The 26,924-nt window shown below is 48.2% G+C and overlaps 2 protein-coding genes across 4 annotated transcripts in view; one reads left to right on the plus strand and one right to left on the minus strand.

The window, feature by feature from the left end:
- RFT1 (RFT1 homolog) overlaps positions 1-26,924 on the plus strand; it is an 80,042-nt gene that overhangs the window by 19,715 nt on the left and 33,403 nt on the right. The gene's annotated exons all lie outside the window — the stretch shown is intronic.
- Positions 7,211-17,048, minus strand: LOC125698776 (uncharacterized). 2 transcript variants are annotated; one of them, XM_048957551.1, is made up of 6 exons: positions 8,798-17,048; positions 8,605-8,714; positions 8,235-8,384; positions 7,947-8,101; positions 7,691-7,838; positions 7,211-7,492 (listed from the first exon to the last, which is right to left on the minus strand). In XM_048957551.1, exons 1-6 carry the CDS (start codon positions 9,654-9,656, stop codon positions 7,214-7,216), a joined length of 1,701 nt encoding a protein of 566 aa, XP_048813508.1. In that variant the 5' UTR covers positions 9,657-17,048; the 3' UTR covers positions 7,211-7,213. The 2 variants fall into 2 exon arrangements, with proteins under 2 accessions (XP_048813508.1, XP_048813507.1); XM_048957550.1 differs by having other exon boundaries at positions 7,691-8,101.

Below are 26,924 nucleotides of genomic sequence, written 5' to 3' on the forward strand. Positions count from 1 at the left end.
AGGGAGGACTATTGCTGTATTATGGCTACGAGAATGGAGAATGGCTGAACTGACTTTGTACTTTTGCTTGTTGCGGATGTATGGTAGTGAACCGAGAGGAATTACTTAGCACTGAATGTGGCTTTGGGGGCTGAATTCATCTTTGTAGATTGCGTGAACTAGACAAGTCCTCTTATGGTATTTACTGATTGAAGAGGCAGACTGATAGTCATTGGAGGTGAAAAGACTGTTAGTAGCAAAAGATGGTTGTTGTTTTCTTTATCTTTCTGCTTAATATCCTTTGTAAGCTGTTGTTGCTTCTATCTTTGTGAGGTCTGCCTTGTTTCCTGGTCTCGTTTCCATGATTCTTCTGGAAGTCTGTTTCATCAGTGCATACGCTGCTGCTTTGGCTACTTGCCTGCCCTCTGACGTTCAGCGGATGTCTTACCTCAGTGCAGGTCTGTCTTTGTGAAGGCATAGTTCTGCACCTTGAATGTAATCCAGTCTGTCTTTCCTTCCTAGTAACAGGAGCCTATGAAGTGCTTTCGGCTCCGCTGCCTGTTAGGTAGCTGATGTGTTTCTGACCGGCGTGGTCAGTTGGTCCTTGGATGAAGAAGTGTGTCTCAGTTAAACCGGACCACATCCAGGATGTCTAATGATAACCGCTGCTGTGCTGGTGTGAAAATGGAGGAGTTGCTGACACTGCTGTGAAGCAGCTATCAGGATGTTGTTCTGTAGTGTCAGAAAGGCAAGTCACCTTTTCTGAAAATGAACACAGAGGGAATAAGGCAGGAAAGAGAGTGGTTAGGAAGCCATGAAGAAGTAACTTATCAGCCAGCGTTTGCTCGCTGGGCTTTGTGCTCATCCAGCTGTGCTCTTGCCATCCCGCTGCTCCTTTCAGGAGTGGATGCTCTTGCTCACCCTGTTGTGCACGCCTTCTTGTGCATGAAACCCTGCTGCCTGCACACAGTGTGGTTTGGACAGCTGCAGGTTCTTGTCTGAGTGGGTGATGCTGTGCTCTATAGAGAGTGTATTTTCTTGTTCCTCTGGCATTGAGAAATACAGTTTTTCAGCAGCTGTTTCCTAGAGGTGGGTGGGAAGGCAAGAAGGGATGCCAAGCTGCAGAAGTAAAGGAGGAAAAAGCACACTGCTGCCTTGGAGTGTTTTCCTTGTTTTAAGGCAGAGTGCTGTGCAACTTGATGAAAATAGCTGAACGCGTTCCCAGGCCTAGGGAAAGACACGTTCTGAGCTGTTAGGGTTCATGAGTGGAAGGCAGCGATGTTAGAGGGCTGAAAACGCTTCCGTGGCTCAAACTGGCAGACGGAGTGTTGGAGGCTGAGGCAGAACTGGAGGAATTCTCTTCAGTCCACTTAAGGCAAGGGCTGGAGAATGAGAACTGAGTGCAGGATTTGGAGTCTTGACCTTGAGGTTCCAGGGCTGAAATGAGACTTTTCCCCTGGTCGTTTGCCTCATCTGCAGATGCTGTTTTATCCCGTTCCTTTTTGTGTTTACTCTGTGCCATCATCTTTTCTTGTTTTGTCTCATTGCTGAGCTCTTAAAATGAGGTGCGGACTCCAACTTGAAAAGCTGTTGTGCTTATGCGTGGAAACTGCTCTCTGATGGGTGAACCTCAAGTAATTGGAGCACAGAGATGCGGCTTCCACTTCTCCATGGGACCCGAAAGCGTTGCAGTCCCTTCTTCTACCAAAAGATGGAGCGAACGAGCTACTGACCGGCCTGTGCTGCTAATAGGTTTGCTAAGCAAGCAGGAACTTTTCTGCAAAGAAGATTGGTTTTCAGTTGTGTTCTGTTAAATATTCTTAGATCTCAAAATTTGTGCTAAAAGGAATGAGGCAGTTTGTTATACTGAATTGGCCAAGCTGGCTGGTAACAGATGGGTTGGTGAAAAATGGTTTAATGAGGAGTCTTGTGTGATCAGTTCTTCTTTCAATTATTTCATCCAGTTACGTGTGAAAGAGATATTTTAGAATAATGCTTTCACCTCGTGCAGGGACAAGAATGCCTGTGCTGCTGATGGTCTGAGCTTCTGCAAATGCAGAGATTCACATCAAGTCAGACTATTGTTAGTATTGGTGTGCTGTACTTACAAATGGAGATGCTAGCCATTTCAGCAGTGGAAGGAAATTATTGTAGTTGCTACGGAACGCTGAATTTCTTGGTCAAATGAGAGCACTTCTGTTCTGTAAGCATAGTTGGGTGCAAGTTGTCGTTTTCTGCGGGTTTTTCATTTCCGTGGTTCATGCCTGAATTCCCTGTGAGGTGCCGGCAAGCGAGCTTCTGCCATCAACTGCGTGAGCACGAAAGCTGTAGCTTTCCTGGACTTCATTCTTCCGTCTTTGCCACTGTGTTTGCTGCACTGCGTGTCTGCCTTTGTGCCAGGGGATTCTCATTATTTCTCTCAGGTCTGCGTTAGGCGCCTTGATGCTGCAACTCGAGTGGTGAGTTAAGTGGTGCCAGTCAGAATCACAAAGCGAGAAGAACTGGAAAGACTAATTGGAGTTAGTTGGAGGCTGAAGCCACAGGGGAGGGGCCGCGTGGCTTACATCCGCCAGGTGAACGAACTGCAGAACCAGTACAGCTGGTCCCAGCACGGCCTTTTTGGCTCAGTAACGCTGTGGTGATTTTTCAGAGAGCTTGGTGAGCTGCTGTCCTTACAGTGGTCTTTAGGATATGTACTGCATCTGATGCCTGGCATCTTCCACTGCCTGCCAGCCCTCCCGTTTCTTTGGAGAAATCCCACCTGCAGGGGCAGTCTCATCTGCCTGCTTCCAGAATGTCTGCTTCTTACTCCTGACTTTGCATCTCTTTGGAGAATGAAAGAGCTGATCAGAAATTGGATTTTGAAACCTCTTTCAGAGCGCACGGATGGTGATGCTGCCAACCCCTGTGCATTCAGTTGTGAACATAACCCCTGGTTTCCTCGTCCGACAGAAAAGTCCAAACCAGTCCAAGCTCTGAGATGGAAATGGCAAAGAGGAGGAGTGGTGATAGCAAAGTGGAAGGTTTTGGTGGTTCGATGCATTTTGTACTTTTTTGGTGCCTGCAAACATTGACACCACTAATTGTGTGCTACAAGACGATCTATTCAGCTTCCACGTGTGTCTCCATAACTTTGTAACCCGGCATTATCTTTAAAAAAAGAATTGACCTGCATGCAGAAAGCTCCTGTTGAGAGAACAAGAAGGAAAGCAAGCTGTGATTGGCCATAGCAGGTGAGGAGTTTTTACTTAAATGGAGAACTTTGCTGCATTTGAGTTTGCTTGCACTGTTCTCCATGTGAAAAAGGACTTTCTCAGACTTTCAGCCATTAGTAGTTGGAATACTTGTGCTTAATTGTTTATTCTATATAACGGGTAGCTGTCTGTAAGAACACACTTAAATGTTAATGAATTCAACTGCTTTATCCACTGGATGTGTATTCATTTCAAGAGGGTAGGGAAAGATGAGGGGAAAGAGGAGAAGGGATGCTTTGTGTGAAACAGAGATGCTCCCAGAAGTAGATGTTTATCTTCAAGTGTTGCTCTGACGGCCTTTGAAGTCCTGCTTACAAATACACAGGTTTATTCACTTCTCCATTGTGAGAAAGGAAAACAAGGTGTTTGGAAAATAATGTGGAACTGCTGTTGTCTGGGGAGGTGCCTGTTCAGGTTTAGAGGAAGCAAACTCCAACTCTCATGAGCTGGATCGCGTTGCTGAGGAGCGGTTGCAAACCTTGTGACGCCGTGAGGCTGGCCTGGTGTTAACTCTGATGGCCATTTCTGTCTGCATTTTGGGTGTCGGTCTGCACGGGAGAGCTCTGCCAGCGTGGAGATGACCAACGTAGTGCCTAGAGCTCAAGGTCCCAAATGCTGTGAATGTGACAGTGCGCCCTTTCCCTGACGTGCCAGCTGAGCCCTGGCTCCTGTGGGCCGTGGGGGATGGTGTGTTGCTGTCCATTCCAAGAACAAGAAGTAGATCTGGCACACAGAGGTAGGCCAGTGTTTGAGAAGTGCTCTGTAAAATCACGTTCTTGTTTTCTGCTCCGTGCTCTGCTAGTCTCAACTGTGTCTGGAGCTCTGTACGGAACGGAATCCAGAGAGGACTCGAGGATGCAGTCATGCTGCTGTCATACGTGGGGTGGGAACGGGCTGCCGTGCAAGTGTTGCGTGGGGCAGCTCCTGGTGTGGACAGGAGGACTGACGGTAAAAGAGAGCTGTGTCTGTCTCTGTTGGGTTGTACAGAGTAGGGGTAGTCTCGTTGCAGTGGGTGTCGTTTGTTAGGCAGTGTAAAAGGTGCATTTCTTCAGACGTGCTTCCAGGAGGCTCTGTGCCACCAATGACAGGGGGAGCGTGTGTGGTTGTGTAAGTGCCTTTCTTTCGCAGCACTGAATGCCCTTCAGGAAACGGAATAGAGAGGACAGGGTTAGTTTGCAGTCTGCGTGCTCGGAAGTTGCTGGGAGCTCAGATCAGAGCTCCTGCTCTTCTCAGCGAGCCCTTGCTCACAGACATCCTCCTCCTGGCGAGTCCAGCTGCAGCTCCGGCTGTAGGGCTTGTCAGTGCAGGGTGGCCTCATCTGTGCCCACAGCACCACGCTCCAGCAGGGGAGAAGCACGCGGTGATGCAACCAGGCAGGGCTCAATAACAGGATGGTTTTATCGCATGGTACCGCTTGTGCTGAAGTGATGAAACTGTGCTTCTGAACTAGACTTGACTTGAATTTAAAAAGTATTTTATCCCAAGTGCTGTCTGTATGTCTAAATCTAAGTCAGAGATCAAACCGTTCTGCTGTTGTTATTTAGAAGGGATATCGCAGTATTGACGGTGCGGTTTAAATGGTGGCGTTCATTTGTAGTAAGGTTGAAGAGCTCCCACGTCTGTCTTTCAGACCTGAGAGATGGACAGTAATGTAATGGGAGTCCTTGCTTTGTACGGCAGGTTTCCTCTGCAGTTCTCTGCAATGAAATGATGCTTTTAGGACAACAGTTGCTTTAGTAACGGGAGCAGACTTTGTTGTCTGGATGCTCGTCCCCTTGTCCGGGTGATTCATGCACCTTGTGAGCAGTTCAGCCTGCAGCAGGAATCTGAGCTGTGATCTCTATGTGATTGCTGCTAGAGCAGCAGGGACCACACTGGAGGCTTTGTGGTGTAGATGTTGGTTTTATTTAGTATTGTTCTTACTTGAGCATTTCACCAGTTGGACTTGTGTCTTTGTGTCCTGTGATAGATGAATTTTTGAAGAAGTTTAAGCGATGAATGTTATTAGAAGCCCCGTGGGAAATTGGCAGTAGTGTATCAGGCATATATTTGTTGTCCATATGGTCCACAGCATTTCTTATTTCCAGACGTTTTTCCCGTCCTTCATGCCTGCTTCTGCAGCTCATCAGTTCCTTTCTGCCTTGCAGAGGCTTCTTGTGATGCTCAGTTGTCTTTTTGCAAAGAACAGAGAGGATGTTAAGGAAAACAGGCAATTGTTAGGGCTGTGGAATCCACTGCTTGAGATGGAGGGGTGAACTGATGAGCAGATATGGGTTGGTCCATTTGACACACGATGGAAAGAAAAGCAGCTGGTGCTTGCTGGCAGTGGCCGAAAGCATGTGGCAGCGGCAGGGAGCGCTGCACGTGCCGTTCCTCTCAGGGCAACGCTGATCTCCTGGGTGTTTTTCCATTTCCCGCAGAGAGAAGACAGGCACTGGCGCTGAAGGAGGTGGCAGCGCAGGGCGAGGAGCGGCACAGCAGCGGGGAAGGATGTGGCCGAGGAGCAGAGCTGAGCAGCGGGCAGGAGGAGATGCCGCGAGCTTTGCAGGGCGCTCAGCTGTCTGCCCGGGGGGAGCGCCACCTCCTCCACGCGCTGTGGAGCCTGGAGAAGAGCTGCCCCAAGTCTCCTCGTGGTGGACGTGGCCTCCTTTCCTGCAGGATCTTGAGTGTCTGAAGGGCGAGCGAGGAGACGGATGGAGTGGGGTCTCGCTGCGCTCTCTGAAGGCCTGAGAGAAAGAGGAAGAGAGGCTCGATGGCAGCCGTGTACCCGCAGGGTGCCCAGCTCTTTCCTCCGGCGGGAGGGAGCAGGGGACAGGCACGTCGCCTGCCGGCTGCCCCGGCATCCCACTGCCTGGCTCACCTTTGTAGATGCGCTCTCTGTCAACCTGCTGCTGATCCGTCACGTGCTGCCCTAAAAGCCCTAGGAACACACGGCCCCGTCAGCGACCCCGGCTGCTCCCTGGGTGCAGCTGGAGGGCCGGGGACGGAGGAAGCTCAGTCTCATGGCTCACCAATGAACCGCACGGCCTCCCGGCGCAGGGGCTCCTGCGGGCTCTGCAGCAGCGGGGGCTGATGCTGCCGTGGGCTGCAACGCTTGTGGAGTTTGGGGGGCACCGCGGGAGCAGCATCGCCCTCCCCCAAATGAATGCAATCCCCACCTTGGCCACGCTCTCTTCCTCGTCGTGCAGGTGGAGATACAGCAGGACCAGGTTCCTGTGCACCTCCTTCTGCATCTTCCTCCTCTCTCGGTCCTCCACAAAGTTCAGCGTTTCCAGGAAGAGGTCCATGGAGAGCTGCCGCACAGTGGTGGACTCCTGCAGAGGAGGAAGGAAGGAAGGAAGGACAGACGGACGTCAGTGTCAGCAGCTCCACGTCCATGGCAAGCAGGGCCATTGCCGCCAAGGAAGTGGGGGCAGAATCTCTGAGCTGAGAGGTGGCGGGCAGATCTTGAGGATGGCCCCAGAACTGCTCCAGAGCGTGCAAGCTCTGCCCTGCAGAAGGTCTGCCCAGGGGCACGCAGCGCCTGGAACTGCAGACCAGCCAGGAAGTCCCCTGGTGTGCTGTGACATGGGGGGGCAGGGGCAGCAGGCATGGGCACACATGCCTAGTGTGCTGGACTCCCTAGCACATGGGACCACCATGGCCACCATCTCCCAGGAGTAGAAGCTGGTGCTGAGCAGCTCAACCAGCTGGTGGCAGATGGCGTCACGCAGAGCACCGGGCAGCTCCCTCATGGCCCTGGCAGGGATAAGAAGGCACCATGAGCCCCGAGCCAGGGGGACGCAGCTGTGGCTGTGCAGCCCTCTTGCCACTTTGTCTGAGCACTGGGGACCCCCTGGCAGGCCGGGGAAGGAGTTCTCACCTGGCCACCACCTGCACGCCCTGGAGGTGGGTGACGGTGCCGAGAAGCATGTCCCAGCCCCCCTGCTCCTGGATGGCCTCCATCTGCCTCTGGAGGCCCTCGCTGCAGAGCAGCACCTTCATGGCCTGCACCGCGGACCTGCAGGTGGAGAAGGGTGCGAGTCGCATCGGGAGCCCCAGCACCGGGTCCTGGTGCAGCGGGGGGCGGGGATGCGGCACCTGATGGGAGTGAGCGGGTTCTGCTGGTGCGCCTCCCAGAAGATCTCCACCTCCTGCTGTGTCAGCTTGGTGGTGAAGGACACTTGCAGGAGGAGGGCCAGGAAGAGCTTTGGGAAGATGGCCCGGGCCTTCTTCAGGACCAGAGGCAGCTGGAGTATCTCCGGTAGGGTCCTTGCAGCCTGCAGAAAGCACCCAGATACGGTTCTTGCCCCATCCCCCAGGTTTCCTTTCTGTGCCATCCCTACACGTGTAGGGAAGGGGGACCCCCAGAGCCCCCGGCAGGTCTATGGAGGGATGCCAGGGCAGGAAGACGTCTTGGGGGCGGATAGGGGAGGGGAGCGGGGACTCAGGCTCAGCTGGGTGAGCGAGGAACTCACGGCCAGGGCAAGGACACGTGGCCTGTCCCTCATGAACGGTGACGCGTGGTGCTCAGAATGGTTTATCAGCACTTGGAGCAGCTCCTGCAGCACCTTCTCCATGACCGGGGGCTTTGAGAGCATTTCCCTCCACATGGTGACAGCGGCCCTGCAGGTCCCCAGGGCTGTCAGCATGGCTGCCCTCGCCTGGCTGACAGCCGTGGGGTGGCGAGGGGAGGGGAGGGGAAGGGAGCCCTGAGGGCCGTGGGCCCCGTACCTGGTGCAGGTGGGGGAGCAGACCAGCAGGCTGCTGACCATCTGCTTGGGGAATTTGCTGGCCAGCACGAGCAGGGCCCTGCCCAGGCTCTTGCGAGCTGCCCTGTCTCTGATGGACGGCAGGCTGTTGTAGATGGTCTTCATGATCTTCCACACCTGGAGGGGGACACACGTGAGAATGGGACGGCACCGGAGCAGGGCTCTGCTGGCTGTGGACACAGCACAGTGCCAGTGCCAGGAATGAGGCAGAGCCCCGAGGGCTGGAGCTGTGGCAGCAGCAGGTTCCCACCTGCCGTGGAGGGAAGCAAGTCTTTGCAGCGAGCACATCCACCATGTGGGCAGCCAGCTCGGTGCTGTGGAGGCTTGGCGCTGTCATGCTCTCGATGGTGCAAAGTAATATGTTGACCGTTTCAGGGTACGCCAGGTATTTCAGAAGGACCTGTGGGAAGAAGGAGAGGAGGGATGACTCGTCCCCTGTGTGGCTGCTGGGCCGTGTCCGTGCCTCAGGAGAGCTGGGAGCAGGGGCTGGGCTGGGAGACACCAAGGATAGGGAGTGTGTTGGCCGTACGGGCACCAGGGCTGCTCGGGGAAAGCGCCTGCGCTCTTTCTGACACTGCAGGCCTGGGTTCTCCCGTGGGCTCAGGGTTTGCTCTTTGTACCTGAAAGATCTTAATGGCTCTGTTGTCGTGGGAAGCCTCCTGGTGGAGCAAAGCTAGCTGGCTCTCCCAGAGCCGTGGCACCTTGGGCCTCTGCTGCTCCAGCGACCATCCTGGAGGGGAGCGCACACAATGTGAGTGAGGGGCCTGGGCACCTGGAGGTCGGAGGGACCTAGCCCAACGCAACTCCTCTCACTTGGTATGGGGATGAGGGTGAAAAGCTGACGGACAGCCTTCATCGCCTCGTCTCTCGTCCTCTCATCCGTGGAGGTGCAGGAGAGGATGAGGTGCCCGGCCAGCTTCCCCAGTATAGGGAAACGTTGGTTCTCCTGGCACTTGTGCTGGAAGGCCGCGATTTCCATGAAGCAGGAGCACGGCTGGGGAGAGAGACAGCGGGGGCGCACGGCTGAGCGGGGCAGCGGGGCCCAGCCCAGGCTGTGCGCAAGCCTGGAGGCAGGTGAGACAGGTGGGCTCCGGCTGGGGAGCCAGGACGCGGTCCCCGAAGCTGTGAGCACCAGGGCTCCTACCTTGGGCGAGGAGCAGGAGTTGGTGAAGGCGAGCAGCCTGCCAATGCACGCCACGGCCCTCTCCTCCACGGTGGCCTGCTGGCACATGGTGAAGGGCAGCAGGAGCTGTGGAGAGAAAAGCAGCTGGTTGGCCCCCGGCACGGGGCGCTCGTCTTTCCGCTCGCTCCCCAGCTGCAGTGGGGCTGGGTGTTTGCGTCCCTGTCCTGCTGCGGCCCTGCCGCCTTCCTGCTGCTCCCCACCCATCCCTCTGACCCCACAAGGGCCGGCCTCGGGCCAGCACCCCCTGCCCGCAGCAGGCCGTGGGGGGACCTCGCGTGGATACCCCTTCACGGCCTGAAACCGTCCCCGCAACTCCCAGCCTTGCCACGCAGCCAGACCTCCAAGATGTTCTGCAGCTCCTTGAGGACAGTGGAGCCGGTGCTGCCCAACAGCCCCTGCAGCAGGCGGTGCAGGGCTTCCATGATCTGCAAGGAGGACAGGGGTCAGGGCGGCCGTCCCTGCTGCATCCTGCTGGCAGCAGAGCGGCATCCCGGGCGGTTGGTGCCCAGGAAGCGTTCCCGGGGCTCAGGCCGTGCGCACCTCCCAGTCCGTATCATCCTCACGGCCTGGCAGGTGGAGGACGCTACTGATGCAGGCGCGCAGGAGATTCTTGTTCTCCTCCTCTGGAAGCAGCTGCGCTTTGCTGCAAGGGAGAGAGGGCAGAGGCGTGATGCTCTGCTCACGGCCCCCGGCCGGGACCAGTGCTACCACGTTGGCCGAAGCTGGGCTGGGGCGGTACCTCATGGCGGCGATGGCGCTGATGGCCTGCTGCCGCAACTCCACGTCCGGGCACTCGGCGGGCTCCTCCTTCAGCAGCGCCTTAGTGCACAGCAGGATGGGAAGGGATGGGACGGTGCAGCGGGCCCTGGCTTGGTGTGCGGAGCCCGGGCCCCCTGTCCCGGCTCTGGGGCTCCCCAGCGACCCCGTAGTGGGCAGCGCTGTGCCCACCGCCCGGCCCTGCAGCGCTCCCCTTACCTCAGTGCACTGTGCCAGTTGAGTTTTCCTTCTTGGCATCTGGTGCTCTCTTTTGGCTTTTGGGGAAACAGAAAGAGTGTTGGAAACACGGCAGGGTTTTTAGCTGTTGTTGAGGGTGACCAAACTCTGAAGTTGTGCACTTGTTGCAGGTGATACGGAGATGAGAGAATGATGGAAGAAGCAAAGGAGGAGAGAGGTGCACAGGGATATTTCTAGAAGGGATTTTAATCTGCTTTCTTAACTCGAGGGACTGGGTCCCTAGCTGCTTCTGTTGTGTGCTGTGTCTGCACCAGCTGATTGCAGCAAGGTGGCCTTAGAAGAGAGGGCTTTTAGTCACCTCCAGGAAGTCAGTGATAATGAAGAACTTCTTCAGATACAGGAAGGAACTTATTTGACATCTCCAGTTGTGATCTTATTTTCTTCTTCATCATGCAGCGTTCAAAGAAAAGATTTAGCTGGGATTACTTGAGAAGGATTGGGTGTGTGCTTCTCCATTTTGCAGCCAGATTTCATCTTTTCAATTCATCCGTGAGATGAGTGACTTTTGTGCAGCACCGCTGTCCCTGAGCTGCAAGGTTGGGGGTTTTTTTGTCCGTTTTTCTACAAAACAAAGTGAAAGCCCAGTAAGTATTGCAGCAGCTCTCCATGACAGGTGAGATCATGCCTGCTTCAGGCCATGGTGAGCAGAGACTGGGAGAAATACTGAGTGGGTGCCATACTGTACTGTGGAATCTTCAGAACCCTGCAGACTGAAGCTTTTCTTTGTAAAGTGCGTTATTACTGAAACTGCGGTAACATTTCCCAAATGGGGATCTTCAAAGGCCGCACTCTTAATCTACAGATTGCAGTGGCTAAAATGGAAAGGAAGCCCTTGGGTAGGTGTTGAGAAGCGCTGACTTTCGTTCGCTGTTTCATTGTACAATCATTTATCCACCTTAAAGTTGTTTGTTATGAGATTAACGTTCTGAGACGAACTCTAAGCTTGAGGATACCTGGTGTGTCACTGGGAGGCGGTTAAATGAGTTATGGTTGTGCCTTTATTCTGCGGTGGCTGATTATGTCAAGGCAGTATAGGAGCATTTGTAGAACGTTGTGTGCTGCTATTAACATGGTCGACATGTTAAAGATTTTTTATCTGTAGCAGGAACATTAAATATGTGATGTCAGTGTTTGTTACTATGAAAAGGAATATCTGTATATATTAAGAGGAGCACAGATCTTTAATCCATAAAGGCAGTGTAGAAGCCTGCAGGCTGACAAACTACACAGATAATTTTTATGTTGCTAAAGATGACAGTGTCCTGTGCCATAGTGCCTGGCAGCAAGCATGGGTTGGGGGAATGAGAGGTGATGGGCCAGAATGATTTTGTTTGCTGTAGGTGTGCTGTTCTGCTGAGGGGAGGAAGGGCCTCCTGATGGGAATTGTGTAAGACTGTGTTTCAGGTCCCACGAGTAACAGTGGTGCTCAGCTGCTTGGGGTACATTATAGAGGAAGAAGAGAACAACAGATACAAATTTTTACCTTTTTGACAGTTATTTTTGTTTGGTAAAATGAGAAGCTACAGGCTGCTTGGAATAGCCCTGCCTATCCCAAATAACCTGTTCCCCCATCATTATAAGGAAGATGGGTTCTGACTTTTACTTAAACACGCTGTATGCAGGTTGTTCATTTTGAAGTTAGTGAGATGAGCCTCAAACACCCACTGCTGGCCTGCTGCCTGAAGCAAGCAAGCAAAACTGCTGTCCCTGACCCCTGGGAGCCAGTGACAAATGACAATGAAATCCATCTCTCTTACTCAGGCAAAATCATCCATGTAAAAGCATCCTCTGAAGTTCTTTTAACTTTGTACAAAGTCAATGATGGTCAGTAGTGAACATGGGCTGGTGGATGTGTTCAGTGCTATTGCCTGTAGAAAAGGGATCTTTTGACTCAGACGTTGTGTGGCTGTAACTCACCTGACCTCTCCGTCCTTGCCTTTGTCATTTGTGCAGCATTTCATTCACTCCTTCTCTACAGGTTGTTCTGATTATACACCGGTGTAATTTTAAAAACTCAGTGCAAGTGCTTTATACACAAATAATGTTGGGTAAAACAGACATCTATCATCAGCCTAATTCCTCAGGTTATAAATGAGCCACACAGATCCTGTATTGTATCATGGCTTCTCATAAAAGTTTTATAGCTACACTTTGGTGTAGCTTTGCTTTGTTTGGTGTGTCATCAGCTTTAATAACAGGTGTGTAACCGTTCATGGGAAGAAATATGATGGTTGAAACTAGAAGGGACTATAGGATTTGAATTAGGATGTATAAATGTTATCCTATATACTTATAAACACATAAAAATCTGAGCTGTTTTATAGCTGTTCTCAATCACAGTCAAGGAAGTAAAAGAAAGATTCATTATTCAACCTGGAGGATTTCTGCATGAGATCCTGCAGCGTGTGGTGCTGCTGAGCCGCACAACTCCAGCTAGTGAGGAGTGCTTGTTTCTTGATACACCAAGTGCACATTTTTTTAGGTGGATTTGGGTGGTAGGGTGAGGGAGGGATTTCAGCTGAAATAGTTGGAGTTTGTGGGAATGATAAAAGGAGGGATCACACTGTTCTTTTTCTTCTTTGAAGTATCTTCCCAAGGCTTTATTTGGAGATGCTAATCTGAAGTTGGGCCATGACTTTGTAGAGGACAGCCCTTGCTAACATGGAATCATACAATTGCTCAGGTTGGAAAAGACCTTCAAGATCACTGAGTCCATCCACAACCAACCATCCTACCCCAACTAATATCCCTCCACTAAATCACGTTCCTGAGCACCACATCCAAATGGTTTTTAAACACATCTGGGGACGGTCACTCAACCTCCTGCCTGGGGAGCCCATTCCAGTGCTTAACAACCCTTCTGTAAAGAAGTGTTTCCTGATATCCAACAGCAGTTTTGTTTTTCTTCTTTTAAAAATTTTTGCAAATATAAGGAAAATCTCACCTCAGTTGTGATACAAGCAGCCACATTCAGCTCTGGGGAGGTGCAGATTGCACAGAAGGAAAAACTCTTCACTAAGTGCTGTATGGGTCAGCTCACCCAGAAAACAGTCTTCAAACTCAAAAATCTTTTATGAAGTTAGTTCTTTCCGCCCACTACTGGACTGAAAACAGTAGCAGCCCTTCAGTTGTGCTGTTCTTGGGGCTTCTTTTCCTTCCTAGATGAGGGGTGGGAAGGAAAATGAGGCAAGAGTTGACAGGGGTGGATATTGTAATCATGGCGCACGGGGAAGACGTATTACAGTTAGTTTCTGTTAACATTAGGGCTTAATAATGGCCATTAGCTCTCTTTTGTGTTCTTTCTGTTTTCCTTGATGAGAGCATGATAAGCACTGTGGCTGTCGCTGAAATAAAGGGCGTTCCTATTTCCACGTGGAAATGTCAGTGGTAGGTACAAGTGAAGAGATTATTCCCCATGGTTTCCTTTGCTGACAAATTTAGAACAGAATGCAGTTCTGTTCACAGCTACCAAGTGGAGCTGCCTGTAGGCATTCACTTCGTTGTGAATTTATAGTGTCACTGTAATATTTGCATTAATCCTATCAGCACAAAGCATACATAAATGCATTCAGAATTATTTTGTCTTGCTCATGCAATTTGCATTAAGATCCACATGCAGAACTGCATTTTTACAGCAAGTTTTATATCTAATATCCAAATCCTTTCTCCCTTTCTTCTGTCAATCCGTGCCCTGTTTTTAAGCCCTGCTGGGCTCAGTGCCAGCAAGGAGCTGCAAGGATCTATGGCAACTGCCACATTTGCACTTTTCATTTACTAATCAGTAACTAAGCTCTCATTAACTATTCTTAACCATCCTGTTCAACATATGTTTGCTTGGGCATTAGTGCTTAGAAGTTGAAACAAATTAGAACAGCAGCTAAATTTACTTCCTAATAGCCAAAAATATTGGAGAAAGAATAGATTTGGAGTGTGGATGTGGCAGAGGAAAATGGGGAAATCCCATTCTGCCTGGGTGAATTGAAGGCTGGGGGTGTGAACTTCCTACCCCCACCTTACCTTTGATGTATAAAGAGCTTTGAAATGAGGCCAGCAAACATGCACTGACCAGTGGGGTTTACAAATGAGGTTCTATTCGAGACTCTCTTTCCTCTGTTTCATTCTCCATGTTTTTCCTTTTCAAGCACTACAAAAGTATTTATGGGTCTACTCTGAGGCACTTCCTGCAGAGGAGCGTTTTCATTTTGACTTCTGACGATGCTGACACTAATTGCAGAAAGAGCAGCTTAACAAAGGAAAGCATGGAATGTTGGATGATAGATTGTGTAGGCCCTTAAAAAGGTTATTGTCTCTGCTTAAGAAGTTGTTTTGCGTACTCGCAAAGATTGTTAATGATCAGCTTTAATTAGTTTCATTGTGCTATCAAAATGGTAGTGCAAATCCTATCATTATGTCCTCAGGTTTGTGCTGCTTTGGATTCAGCAGCAGCTCATCTGTAAGGGATGGGCAGTCTCTGTGCTGCTGTCCTGCAGCCTGGCCCAGGATGTCCGCTCACACAGTGCTCCCAGGCTCTGTCCTTCCTTCTGTCCAGGCGCAGTGTCTGCCTGGGGTTTGTTTCCATATCTCTGGAATGGGCTTCATGTTCACGTGTTCAGCAGTGTGCTGTAGGGATCTGATTGCTGCTTGCACAAACCTGTGATAGGGAATCCTGGAAGTGGAGTTTGCTCGTCATACTTGGGCTTTCTGAGTGCTCTGCGGTTTTCAGTCCCATGTTTGTCCAGCTAAGGAAGGTTAGGTTGTGACACTCTGTGTAGAGCAAAATTCTTCACAGGGAAAAAGCCCTCTGTAGTCTTGCCGTGCCAGCCAAGGCTCTGACAAGCCCTTTTTCAAGTAGCGTTACCCCACATTTGATCCTGCTGTTGGTTTTCTAAGAGAAGACAACCTTTCCCCCAAAAGGAGCTGGGCACACAGCTTCCTTCAGTCAAAGCCAGAGTCCTCAGCTGGGAAGCACGTGTTGGTAACAGATCCAGCAGCAGCAAAACGGCTCTTTGTGTTAGCGAGGTGCCCTCAGGAAGCATAGCTGCAATACAATGCACAGCAGCCTCTGGCACCTGGAATTAACGCACATGCTAAGATCCCTGCTTTCCAGGAAAAAGCAGGCACAGACTTTACAGTTCTGTTCCTCAGCGGTGAGGGTGGGATTTGCCTCCTAGAGAGAGACTTCTCAAAGCCACTGGAATTTAGAAAAGCGTTTTGATGCATCTCTTCCAGATCACAGACTGAACTGCAGGGTCGAGCAAATGCTTTCTTTTCGCCTTATCTTTGGCAGCAGGTTTTTCCAACTGCTGCTCTGACCCAGGTTCGCCTGGCACGCTCGGTGTGTGACCTGCATACTGCTGGGGATAAGCAGCAGCTGAGCAGGTGGCAGAGGACAAAGCACCGCAAAGGAAGATGCTGAAAGCGTGTTTGAAAACACTGTCACTGCAGGAGTGGTGTGCTCGTTTTATAGCGTGTTGGTGTTGAGAGGAGGAAAGACAAGGGAGAGCAGAGATCAGGAGCAGCAGCGCGGGCACCAGCTGCCCTTCTGTGCTGAGATGGGCCCCTGCAGGCTCCCTCAGTGAAAGCTTGATGTCAAGGCTTATTTCCCATCTGTAGAAGTAGATTATAACCCATCATTTATCCTTAAGCTGAGATAGGTGAAGAATTCAGATGTTTTTAAATAGATTTTCTTTCCTTTTATGATCTATTTTCTTTTAATGATCTATTGTTTTTTTTTTAAATGCCCATCCTTTCCTATGTAGAGAATATCCTACATATAGAATAGAACATCTCTATCCTATTCTATGATCCTTTACAAATCTATGGGAATTCTGTGGTCCTACACTGGAAGCAGGTCCGTGGTAGTTCTGAAGTGTGCTTGGACAGCCCTTGTGCTGCTCTCATTCCTGGAAGAAGTGCCACCTGAGAATCAGAGGGCCACACTGAGCTCCAGTAATCTCTTCTGTACATCTGTATCTAAATAAGTGCAAAAAGCTTGGGTTTCTGGGCTGAAATTTATCCTAGTCATAGCTCAATCCACATCCGTCACCTCTACTTCAGCTCTGCAATTATTTGAAATTATACAGGCTGGCTTATGAGTGATCATAAACCCTGTGTCTGATTACCTCATCGCAGACATCTGTGGTGCTGAGGTCCTCTAGGTTTGATACCTGCCAAAGAGTTTAGGAAGTGTTTTGCGTCCAGGGGCTCATTGGCTAAGGGGCAGCCGTGAGTTCCCTGTAGCTCAGTGCCACCTGAGCTACATCGGATAAAATACCATTAGCAGCCAAGCAGAAAAAGAAGGGAAAATAAGTGCACTCAATAGGACCTGCTCAGGACACCTGCTGCCGTTAGTTTCTCCACTCCCAGGTTTGTGTGAGTGCTACTCTTGAAGAGGAAACCAACAGGAAGAGTTCCGAGAGGCCTTTAGCTCTAGGTAGTGCTTCAAAACGAGTGGATGGTGAACTGCGGGCAGAAAACACTACTTTTCATCAGCTCTGCTGAAGGATCCCTGGTGTTTTAGTGATGTTGGCAGCAGCGGCTGTAGCAGTGATCCACCGCATCCTGCATGACAGCTGGGGAGCTGATATGACGTGCTGTGATGGATGGTTTCTTACTTATAGCAGCAACAGATCTAATAGTTAACCTCGATGTAAAATGTCATGATTTATTGACATCCTTCTGCTTTTATTTACTCTGTGAAAGCTGCTGAGTGGCAGGATACATGTCTTTAATTGAATCCCTTTTTACGTTGCTATTTGTTACTTGGAGGTGCAGCTGTGGACCTAGATCCTGGAAAAATTGCAGAGGAGGTTGCTGAGCAGGTCCTGAAGATTCAGATTACCAGCTGTCCAGTGGGTGCTGCAGTTGGGTAATAGAGTTTCTTTTTGTTGTTTTTGTGGCTCCTGTATCACTGAAGGTAAGAGGGACTTTAGAAAGCTGCAGCAGTACTGAGTGTACCCACTTGCTGCTTTTGGAACAGGGAGTGAATTTTATCCTTTTCTTTGGGTGCTCTTGTTGTAACATCGAAAAGCTTTTATGTAGGTAGAGTAAAAGTCCTTATTCTAATGCATCCCTCTAGCTCATTTGGATAATTAAAAACTTTTGGACAAGGCCTGGGAGAGCGTAGCATGGAGCATAGTCCTGTAGGCAGCCTGTAGAACCAGCAACATCAAACAGATGTTCTTGTATTTTATCTTAGTAATTACACGCTACAGAGGCCACAGGACCGTCCTGAATGGCCTCAAGTACGCAGCAGATATAATGAAGAATGTGGCATGGAAAGAATTCCTAAACTGGAAAAGCGTTGCTCACCTTTTAGCCTATCTTTTATCTTGCTGTGCCATGCATTACAAGAAGAAATAGCTTGTCCAAACTGATGTTCTCCAGCTTCTCACAAGATCGTTCCCACAGTTCTGAGTAGCCCTTCTGTTTATGCAGCAAAATTGAGTTTGTCTGTCAGAGTGGTGAAGTATGAAGCTAACCTAATAATGTGTGTCACAGTAACCCACGTGTGTTCAGCTGTCACTGTGAGCAAACGTTTCTTAGTTCCCCACTCAGTTGCATGTGTAAGGCAACAGATGTTTCATGTTCTTAAATGTTAAAAGGGCCTTGGCCACTATTTAAGGAAGATGCAGGATGATGTATGTGGTCTTATACACATGAGAGAACTGTGCTAAACCTGTAGCTAAAGTGGTTTCTAAATTGATTTAGTGAAATGAATGCAACGGTATCTTATGAGACAAAGATGCTTTGGTTTGCAAGGTTGCACTTTTGCTTAGCTGATTTCAGATCTGCTGTTTGAAGAATGGTCATGCAGAAGAAATTTTAACCATATGCACTTTTAAATGGAATGGATTCTTTTTTTTTTTTCTCGTGCATAGCAGGTCTGACACTTTTTTTTACTTAAGAGAATTTATTGCCTTATGACAGAAGCAGTTAACCCATTTTAGATGGAAACTGGGATCAGCAGCTAGGTTTATTATAAGCTGCAGTCTGCTCCTGAGAAGCATGGTAACACTGTGATAGTGCATCTCATGATGGTACCAATGTCTTTTAACTCAGGCCCTCGGAATCAAAAGCTGGAAGGCACCACGTACTGCTGGGCAGAGATGTGGTTACAAAGCTCTGATTCTGAGCTGTGAGGTTTACTAACAGCTTGGGCTCTTTTTTGCCTCAAAACCTGAATGAGAGGCTTTTCTGTCATGAAACCTGCAGCTGGAGGATGCTTCCATGATTTGTGTTTTATTGACTGCTACAGCTGGTGGAAATTCCAGAAAATATTTCACTTTTCCAGTTGGGGTTAATTTCATCAGAGCCTTTTTCTGATGGTTCCCAGGCACAGGAGGCATAGTTTTCACTGAGGATCAGCATTGAAATTGTGTAAATTCACAGTCTGGGGTTTTGCCTTGGGCTGAAGATGAGAAGTCATTGGCGTGGCAAAGACAGTTACAGTTTATCTGGCCATCACTGTGTGCTGATGTGGATAATTCACAGAAAGGGGCATAGTTCTCTATGTGGGTCTTATGACTTTCTTGACAACTGTATTACCCCGTAGGGAAGAACTGAAAGCTTTTTAATCCATGCAAGCAAATTTTCTGGGGAGCTGCAGGCCGTGCAGATTTGCTGTTCTGTGGAAGATAAAGCAGCACAAGACACGTGTGTAGATAAGCATTTCATTTTGACAGCCCTAACTTAGAGAGGAATTAGTCCACATCTCCCTCCAAGTTTGCTTGTGTTGACTCAAATGCTGGAAGTGACCACCAAAGATTAATGGTGCTACCAACAGAAGGTTTACAGGTTAGTATGACTGGCATTGGGCAGTGTCCTGCCTGTGCTTCTCTGCCCTCCCTTGCAGCTGTAAGAACTGTAAGAACCCCTCTGCTGCTAGCGTTCTCTTCACACCTGCTCACTTGCCCTCATTGCATTAGTGGATTGCTGGTTTCTTTTTCCTTCTGTTAATTACCTACTGGCCTATAACTGTATTCCTTTTTCTTTAGTCTACTCCTAGTCACTGCTATCGATGCAGACTTACTGAATTAAATGGAGACAGCTTGCTTATAAAGAATAATGACCCAATGATGTAGAAGGCAAAGCATATTGGAAGTCAGAGTGATTGTGCTAACACATTTTATTAGATAATAAGCAGGGTGCTGGGGGGCTCTTGGAGGGATGCCTTCACTTGTGCATCAGTGCAGGTGAGCTGCCACGTCCACGCTTCTCTTGGAAAGTGCTGTGCTCAGCGTTCCCTTCTGGTCTTGTCAAACTGTGTTTTGTTCCTAGAGGAATGTCAAGAACAAACCTAAATGCACACACTGCTACTTAGCATTTTGGTAAAAGCCTTCTCTGTGCCAAAGTGCTGGGAGCTATTAACGTATCTAATGAGAATATTTGTGGGGTGACCAAAGATGCTGAGCATACAGGCCCCGTAATGAAGCATTATTTTCTTGAGAAGTAGTGTTAGAACTCAATTCAGCAAAACCAGCACTCTGTTTCTGAACCGACTCCTACATTCAGTGCAGCGTTCTGGCTTGGTTTGCTCAGGCTGATGCTCCTCTGGCCTCGGGGGCTGTGAGATCCCATCTCTTTGCAGAGCACAGCCTGTGGTTGAAGGACATGGATAAATGACACAGATACTGTCTGCTACCCTCAAATCCGAGGGCAAATACAAGCCTGCAGTGAAACTAGCTATGGCTTTTAAATCCTCAGTACTGTCACTACTGCTTTGTTTGTCTTTGACGGTGTCGTTTGTAATTCTGTTGGAGATTCAGCATCCAGAAACGCATATGGAAAGATTAGAAAAAGCTGATGAGGCTGGTGTTCAGTGCGGCTCCTGAACCTGAGATTGCTGTGAGTGCTGTGCCCTGTTTGTCACAGGCTGGGAGCTCGTGGTGCCGTGTTTGGAAGCTTGAGTAGCACAGTGCTGAGCATCTCTAGTGTCAGCCTTTGAGGAACTGGGGTAAAAAACAAGACAAAAGGAAAGGATGTTGCCTGCTCATTGATGGATTTAGCCATTTACCTTAAAGCAGCATTTTCATTAAGTAGATCTGTTTCCATCTTTAACCCTGGTAAGTCAGGGTGTAACATCAAATCTCAGTTGACTTTTCTTCTATTAAATTATGATCCTTACCTGTAAACACAGAACCCTGCTGTACAGGGGAATGAGGGACTGTCTGTGGGACATGTCAGGCTGCCTGAGGAAGATGCTATAAAATGTCATCAAATATCAGCCTTTATTTAGGAATGGTTTTGTTACGTGCTGGGAAGTCCCAGAGTTGTCAGTTCTGTCTTGAGAATGAACTCGCTCTTTTCTGGATGAATCTGGCACAGGCTGTGCAGTTTCACATCCAGAAATTGCCTTATATTGGCAAGAGAGTAGAAAACCACCCACCCCACCAAACAAGGCAACTGCCTGAAAATGAAGTAGGAAAGATGAAGAGAAAGGAGAAAGTGGGTAGTCAGGGAGTGGGAGGCATCCGGAATCACCGTGCGTTGTAACTGCGTACCCTGAGCCACTCTGATGCTGCGTTGCTGTGATGCTTCGGATTGCTCACACAGGGCACTGCAGCACTGCTCGTACTCAAACTGAGGATGACTGTGAACAAATTGAGCTTGTAAATTCTTTACAAGCCTGATTTATTCATGTGCAAACATTTGTTCAAAGCTACAATGTTATCACAGCAATTTGAACTATTACAATGATGTCCTTAATGAATAAGACAACTTTCAAAGAATTTTGTAAAGACATTCAAAAATGCTTCTTTTGGGAGATGCTTGAGAACTGAGAATGGCAATGAGTCTTATTTCCTCCAAGGCATTCAGGAGCCTGGTTCAGAGTATGCAGCTGTTAATCTTTTAGCCTGCATGGGACTGATCAGTTGATTGCCTGGCCATGTAAACGACGACATTTTGGGAATACTGAGTGCTCTTTATCAGTAACAAATGACATATTATCATTGACTGGAGGTGTATCAGCGTTGTCACCCAGGCAGACCACCCATTACTTCAGCTTTTCTAAGTTCTTTGTTAGATATTTGCGTACGAGAGGACGTTATAGGAAGAATGTATTTTGAAGGGAAGGCATGCCCCTGTTTACGCAGATGTCTGAAGCCTTGATATGCTTTTCATGAGGTGTGGAGTTCAAAACATCTGTGTTTATACTGATCAACTGACATTACTCCTGGGGGGATAAAGCTGGTTTCTTCTCATTGACTTTAATCCTTTATAAGGCACTTGAGCATGGAAATAAAACTTGTGGCTTTCTCAACCCTTCTGTTCCAGACAGCTCCATCAAAGGTAAAGGTGAGGAGTGATCCAGATGATACGCTGATCCAAAGTTAAACAGTTAAAAATAATGAGTAGCTTCATTGTAGCAGGGTCAGATATGATTTTGGAGCAAACTTTGCAGCTTTTTGGAACAGGCTGCCCAGAGAGGTGGTGGAGTCACCGTCCTTGGGGATGTTTGAGAACCGTGGGGTTGTGGCACTGAGGGATGTGGGCAGGGGGGGGTGGGCTGGTGGTTGGACTGGATGGTCTCAGTGGTCTTTCCAACCATAATGATTCTGTGAAAGATGAAAGGGCAATTATAATATTATAATTATACTATTTGGGCCCCCTAAAATGCCTTTGCTTACAGTTAGAGCTGTTTTTATGGCTGAAGTAGAGAAGGAAGCCATAAGCTTGTGATTGTGATTAATGCACGCCTTTGTCATTCAGAATTCGTTCAGATTGGGCATTTTCTCTAGGGAAAACTTTGAAAATGTCTCCTGCTTCAGTGTAAGGCTCTTCACCACGAGGCTGTGGTTTTATGGTTTTCCCTGACTACTGTTTAAAATACACATTCTGGAAAGGTTTCTGGGCCAAATAGAGCATTCCTCTGTTAACTCTTACAGTGATTCATAGTTTTTCATGTATGCATTAGTATAATTTCTCAGTCTGAAAGCAGTGTGACAAATGGCAACTTGTGGACTTGTTCACATCCCACAAAGGGCCAGTGGATGGAAAAAAAAATTCTTCTATTTGTTCAGAAATACCATCTCTGATAACAAATGTTGAAGGTTAGAATTTGACCGTCTCCTTTCTGGTAAGGTGGCCCTGCCTTCTGCCTCCCAGCTGTGACCTGGTGCGGGCTTCTCTTTGCTTATGGCTCTTATCTGTTTGGCCTCATGGCCCTGGGGAGGCACAGCCAGCCTGCTGCTGGCAAGAGCTGTGCAGGGTGAAGGGCAAGCTGCTGCCACGGCACGGCTGGATGCAGAGCTGGCGTAGGGCTCATGGGGCTGCACTGCTTTCCTCGAGTGCTGGCAGTGCAAGCAGAACTTTACCTTTTGGTGATTCATTCACGCTGTTGCTCCATCAGCCTGACTTCAGTGTTACATTTTCTAAGGGATGCTTTTCTTCTGCTTTCTCTCTCTTGGTTTTGTGCTTAGGCAGTGAACGTAGTGCATTAGCAAAAAAATGAGAACTATGCTTGCTGGTCGTGTTACACTGTGAGACAGATTGGAAGCATTTGGCAGGACAGCTAAACTAGTACTAAAGTACTAAATAGTACTGCACTGACCAGAACAGAAATACAGACAGGCTGAGAAGCTGGGCTCATGTGATTTGTTCTTATGCCTGCATGTGTACCTCCCTCTGCTGGTACAAAGCACTAGTTAGGACAAAGCTGAAAACAAAGTACCACTTTTTCCCTGTGCTTTGAGGTCAGCGGAGCTGCAGGAGGGGTGGATTTGGCCGAGGCTTGTTATTGCCAGAAGTAGCCTCTGGGCATCACCCACTGATGTGACCTCTTCTTTTGTCAGGAATCCACTTTTCTCATCAGTCTGCAGTCTGTGCAAAATGTGTGCTTGCCCTCTGCACGATACCTGCTGTGACCGTGGCTGAGGGGAAGGGCAGCTGCCTCACGTGCTTGTGCACAGCTTTGTTTGGTGTCCCGATCTGCCCACTGTGAATTGCAGGTGAATACAGCATTAAAGACAAAAGTTAATTTCCGTGTTCTAAAACATCCCTGCAGGTCTGGCAGACTCAGAAGTTTTTGTTAAGAGCTTCTATCACTCAGACTTCCTTATTATCTGAGTAATTTGGGGATGGATAAAAACATGCTGGGAAATGTCTGCTACCACAGTAACGGTGCATGAGGAACTGAGAGAAGCTCTTAGTTATTTGTTGTGATCTGTTGTGCTTCTTGTGATCAAGTCTGACTGATTCTTACAGCTCTCAGCTGTGTGCGATGAAACTCAACAGCTGTGACATGGCTGTTGCAGAGCCCTTACATTGCATCCTGTGCCCTGGCCCCTGCTCAGCTGATTCACTCTGCAGCCTGTTAGTTTTGCTGGGTGGAACTGCAGAGGGGGAAAGCTTGCCTTGCAGGATGTGCACCAAGGCAGAGTTCGTCCTGATGACACGTTTGTGCCTCAGCTGCAGTTCTCCTCTGACCTTTGCTCTGGACCATGGTGCAAACTCCTCTGGCAGCCTGCTGTTACAAATAACCACTGGCCTAAAAGGCCATAGGGATTTTCATCAACTAAGATTGGGGCAGAAGCAAACTCATATGCGGGTGATCTTCTCTGTTGCTTTCACCTTCCAAAGAACAGAAGAGAGGAGAGCAGCCTGAGGGCAGCTGAGAAACTGAGAGAGAAATGCAGCAAACAGGCTGCAATTCTGCATCTCAAGTGCACAGTGAAGAACACATAATGAAAGGACTTGTTCCTCACAGCACAATTAATTATGTGGCTTTCCTGACAGTGAATTCCCTTGCTCACCATGTCAAGAAATGCTTCATTCAAGAAAATAATTAAGTAAGCCCTCTCAGCAATGGAGGTTTAGTGTCTGGACTGTATCTTGTAATATTTTTGACACTACTCAGCAATCAATTCAGTGAGCTGGTGTCTCAAGGGGCTGTTCTTCTGTTCATAAACTTAGGTTGCATTCCAGCTGCAACCTCACAGAGGGATATTTTATCCAGGTAAGAAACAGCTTGTTCATTTTAATGGGAGTGACTTGTGTGTCTTTTTGCTTCCAAGTCAATGACCTCACACGTGGGAAATATTTCGCTATCAGCAGGAGATGTGGCCGGCTTGGCCTTGTGTTGTCCAGCTGGCAGCTGTGTGACCTTCTGTCTGATCAGAGTAGGTTTTCCTCCAGGGGGAAAAGCAGTACCCTGTTTTTTAAATTTCCTTGGCAGTCCTCTTTAAACATGTATAAGAATACTGAGATCTGCTCTTTCATCTGAGTACCACAGATCTTGGGATGGAGAACTGAGAGAATGTAGTGACGAGGGCCCTTTGAATTTTGGAATTTGGAAAAACTCTGGCACAGCAACGTTGTTTAATTGTACTGCATCTATCAGTAACATTCACCAATGTCTGACATCAGTCATTCCTATGTCATTTTTGTGATGTTTGTGGACAGAAGCCACAAGATATCTAGCAACAGCTAGTTATTTGGCCGTACTTTTGCATTTTTCAGTATTTAGCTGCTCATCTCTTTTGCAAATAGCCTGCAAAATATGAGAGGTTGTTTTTCAGTCTTTCACCTACAATCTCACAATCCCATTCACCGCTTTGGTGATTGTAAAGAGTGAGCTGCAGAGCTGTGGGGCCTGCAGAGTTTCCGAAAATGTACAACGCTGCTAGAAGAAGGATGCTGTGAACCCAGCAGTGAACATGCAGGATTGTTCACGGCTATGGCACAGATACAAAACAAGCCGGGTTTATTTCTGCCTTGGTCGTATTTTTACTATTCACTGTTAGACTATCCTGTCTAATGAACACAAAATCCACAAGATGCTTGTTTAGGTGTCACCAACCACTTTAACCAAGAAGATGACAAAATGCTCTGCACACCCTGAGGCATGCCTTAGAGCTTGAATCTCCTGCCGCGTAGCACTGGTGCAGTGAGATGTGGGCTGGAGTGCAGGCAAACATGAGAGGACAGTCTGAGGCTGGGCAGAAAAAGTGTCAGAATGAGTCAAAGCTGCTAGAAGAAACTTAGGGTGTACTGGAATGCATTTTCTAATGTCAAAAGTACCATCTTCTCTGTCAAGCCTGCTCTATCTCCACAGAGTGCCTCTATAATTGTTTCCTTTGGGGCTGAAAGCACTTTCTTTTATCACTGATCCTGCAGTTGAGTCTTCTTACAGGGAGAACCAGCGTGTCACAGTTCAGCATTATCTGCACTACAATTATTACACATGTATAATATAGATAATATGATTATTTGTACTCGTGCAAGTTCTCTCATCCTTTTAATTTCAGATTTATGTTAATTTACATACACCTTTATGGGGTAACTGCCTCCCAGAGCATGTCAGCTGAAGAATTGAAGGTGAAAGATGAGAGCATTAGCACCCAACACTTTCTGTAAATATCAGGGTGCTTTTCAGTACTTCAGCAACTTTGCTCACTCCACTGATGGCAAAGAACTTCAATGAGAACAGAGGAGTCTGAAGGGTTGTAAGTCTGGTACAAAGCAGAACGTGAAAGCTGCTTCATTTGTTAAAAGACCACAGCTCAGGGATCTGCATAAAGCTGTGATGTTTAGGCAGTCAGAGTTCATTCTTGCAATCAAACCCTTTATATCCTACAGAGACGTCCATTTTATGTCGCTATAAAGGATCCTGAAAAGGATTCCTCCCACACTTCCAAGCCTGCAAATGGGAGAAGTGTACTGAACCTGAGAGACAGTTTTGGGGTTGATCAGCCTGTCTTCTGGCAGAGTGGCAAAGGATATAACTAAACAGAATGACCATAGAACAGATAGAGGGAAGATACATTGGGAGCCCTTACATACATTTTCTTCTTCTCCCCCTTGGCTCTTTCTTTCAGTATCTGTTCATGGCATTGCACAGGTTACTTCTGTTAGCTTTGCTAATTTAACAGCCCTGATAGAAGTTTGTGTGTGTCAAAAGTCATGCTGTGCAAATTACTTTTAAAATTCAACTCGTGTACCACACTGAAGTTGTAGCTTCAGTCCCACTGGAAATTGGGGATAAATCACAGTTCTACAGTCCAGCAATGGTGGAGTAGGATGAAACTTTCCTTGGTTGTTGCCATAATTTCCATCCTTATCAGAAGCACTGGATGAGGGAGAATTTCTGACCTGGTGAAAGGAGAAGGTAAGATTCCAGTAGGCGATTCATCCGTTAATGCTGCATCTTGCTGCAGGTTTTCAGTGGTCTTCAAACAGGTGTTGGAATTGAAATGTGGAATCGGGATCCCAGTCTCCTTTACGTCTGCATATTCTACTGGATTCTACTGGATATGATGTGATATGAAATGAATATGAGAGAAGGAATACCTGAGGAAAGGAGCTAGCAAAGATCTGTGTCCCGTTTTATTATATAAGTTTGGCTCTTTTGTGATAAACTTCATATCTTTTTAACTTGCATCACACTTAAAAGTGTCTTTCTCATCTTTTGTGCTCTCTGGTCTATTTCAGTAGATATTATGACACTCTGTATAAAGAAAAATAGGTTGAAATGACCAACAATTTTCATGTTGATCCTGACATGCATCACTGTTTTCCGTCTCGCTCACAGTTGCCTTTGAGCCTGCCTTGTAATTTTGTCTGGTGCTGTTTCCAATGTCAAATGTGGCATCTCTCCATTGAAAACTGATGCTTGGCAAGTTGGAGACTAATATATATATATGTATAGATAGTTTTCCTTCCAACTTTAATGGTAAACCAAGACTTGGATCAGACTATTCGAATTCACGATGGAATGCTAAAAATGCGTACTCTGATTTTCTG

The sequence above is a fragment of the Lagopus muta genome, chromosome 11, assembly GCF_023343835.1.
Source record: "Lagopus muta isolate bLagMut1 chromosome 11, bLagMut1 primary, whole genome shotgun sequence".
Lineage (NCBI taxonomy): Eukaryota > Metazoa > Chordata > Aves > Galliformes > Phasianidae > Lagopus > Lagopus muta.